The 1579-nt window shown below is 38.5% G+C and overlaps 1 protein-coding gene across 1 annotated transcript; it reads right to left on the bottom strand.

The window, feature by feature from the left end:
• Positions 1-859: 859 nt before the first annotated feature.
• On the bottom strand, positions 860-1564 carry LOC108356593 (V-type proton ATPase subunit D 1-like). Its single transcript, XM_017607693.1, has 2 exons — positions 1452-1564; positions 860-1276 (listed from the first exon to the last, which is right to left on the bottom strand). The coding sequence occupies exons 1-2, from the start codon at positions 1560-1562 to the stop codon at positions 875-877; spliced, it is 513 nt and encodes a 170-aa protein (XP_017463182.1). The 5' UTR covers positions 1563-1564; the 3' UTR covers positions 860-874.
• Between the last annotated feature and the right edge of the window lie 15 nt (positions 1565-1579).

The raw sequence follows: 1579 nt of genomic DNA, 5'->3' as shown, positions 1-1579 counted from the left end.
AAATGTTAAAGCTGTTTTTGATAGACTTTTTTGTGCTGATTACGAATCCCTAAGTATAAAGTTTCCATCAGCTCCAGATTTTGAGAAACACGTAGTCAAACTGTGAAAAAATCGCGTTTTTTTGCAATATTTGAGAATCTCTTGCAAAGAAACAAAAGGTAATAAAGCTATTCACTTAGGCCTAAATTACAGCTAGAATTCTCAAATAGTATTCTGAAAGTACCATCCCTGCACCTGGACTCGATGGTCACTTATAGTCATTTATTGAACAATAAAAAAATACTGCAAAATTGTGCTACTGAAAAAAAATATTTAGCCAAAAACCAGTTTTTGCTGTTCAATAAATGACTATAAGTCTCCTTAGGATCAACGTGCCGGATTGGCATTTTCACGAGTTGTAAATGAGCCTTAATTTAAGCCTAAATGGAAGGTTCTACCACCTTTTATTTAATTTCGGTAGGTACTCAAACTTCGACAAAACTGTTCTGAAACTGAAAACTGGCCGTTCAATAAATGATTATAGGTGACCATCAGATCAATTTGCAGGCATGGCATTTTCAGGGATAGTAGTCGAGAGTTTTAGCTTTAACTTAAACCTAAGTGGAAGGTTCTATTACCACCTTCTATCAGCTTCTCAAATATTGCAAAAAACGCCGATTTTTTGACAGTTTGATCTCGTTTTTCTCAAAATCTGGAGTTGATGGAAACTTTATACTAACGGATTCGTACAAAAAAGTTTATCAAAAACGGCTTTACATTTGCCGCAACAATTTTTTCCCCCATTTTTATTGGCCTGTGTTATTATTCAGCCTTATCGCGAGTTCCATGTGAACAAATATTCCCAAAAATTATAAAGCAAAACAAAAACAATTTTTCACAATTGGCAGTAAGGCCGATTATAGTTTATCTTACCATGCTCAATGGCGTTCACTCTTCTGTTGGTGATTTTAATAACTTCATCCAGTGTTACGAATGATGTTTGCAGCGATGCCAACTCAACCAAAAGTTTTACTGCGCTCTGATAGTTCTTCTTCAATTTAGCCAATTGTTGACCACCACGCGCTAAACCAGCCAATTCGTAGGTGTCAGCACCATCCTGGTATGATTCGAACACTGGCAGCGTTACACCGGCGACGTTGTCTTTCTTTGTGCGGATCTTGATTTGTGCCTTGGTCACATTTTGTAGGACCACCTGATTGAAGTCACCAGTGGTGAATTTGGCTTCGGCAAGCGAGAATGCAGCCTCCTTCATAACATCGCCCATAAGAGTTTTAGTCTGAAATAGTTGAATTAAGCCAATTAAGCAACGCAAGTCGCAAAGTTGGCAAAGACCTTAAATGCCTTGGCAGTAGTGTAAGTCACCCAGTAACCCAGTTAGAAATTCTATCACAGTCATGTGTAAAGTGGGTTGGCCTTTACGGCTCTGCTGGTAGAACGTACATACGACTTACCTCAATAATTTTACCCAAAATCATACGGAAACGCATTTGCAATGCATCCGCTTTCTTCTTGAGCAAACCATGACCCTTTTGTGCACCAGCCAGACGTGACTTCATCAACATCTGGGCACTGGAAAAAA

This window comes from Rhagoletis zephyria, unplaced genomic scaffold (genome assembly GCF_001687245.7).
Source record: "Rhagoletis zephyria isolate East Lansing unplaced genomic scaffold, Rhagoletis_zephyria_1.1 Rzeph_scaffold_61506, whole genome shotgun sequence".
In the NCBI taxonomy this organism is placed as follows: Eukaryota; Metazoa; Arthropoda; class Insecta; order Diptera; family Tephritidae; genus Rhagoletis; species Rhagoletis zephyria.
This window is presented reverse-complemented; position numbering and strand designations above follow the sequence as displayed.

Bases quoted from the DNA above. Each gene is read 5' to 3' on its own strand.
- LOC108356593 (XM_017607693.1), bottom strand. From the start codon at position 1,562: ATGTTGATGAAGTCACGTCTGGCTGGTGCACAAAAGGGTCATGGTTTG. The intron at 1,277-1,451 runs GTAAGTCGTATG...CAACTATTTCAG, and splicing joins TTTTGGGTAAAATTATTGAG to ACTAAAACTCTTATGGGCGA.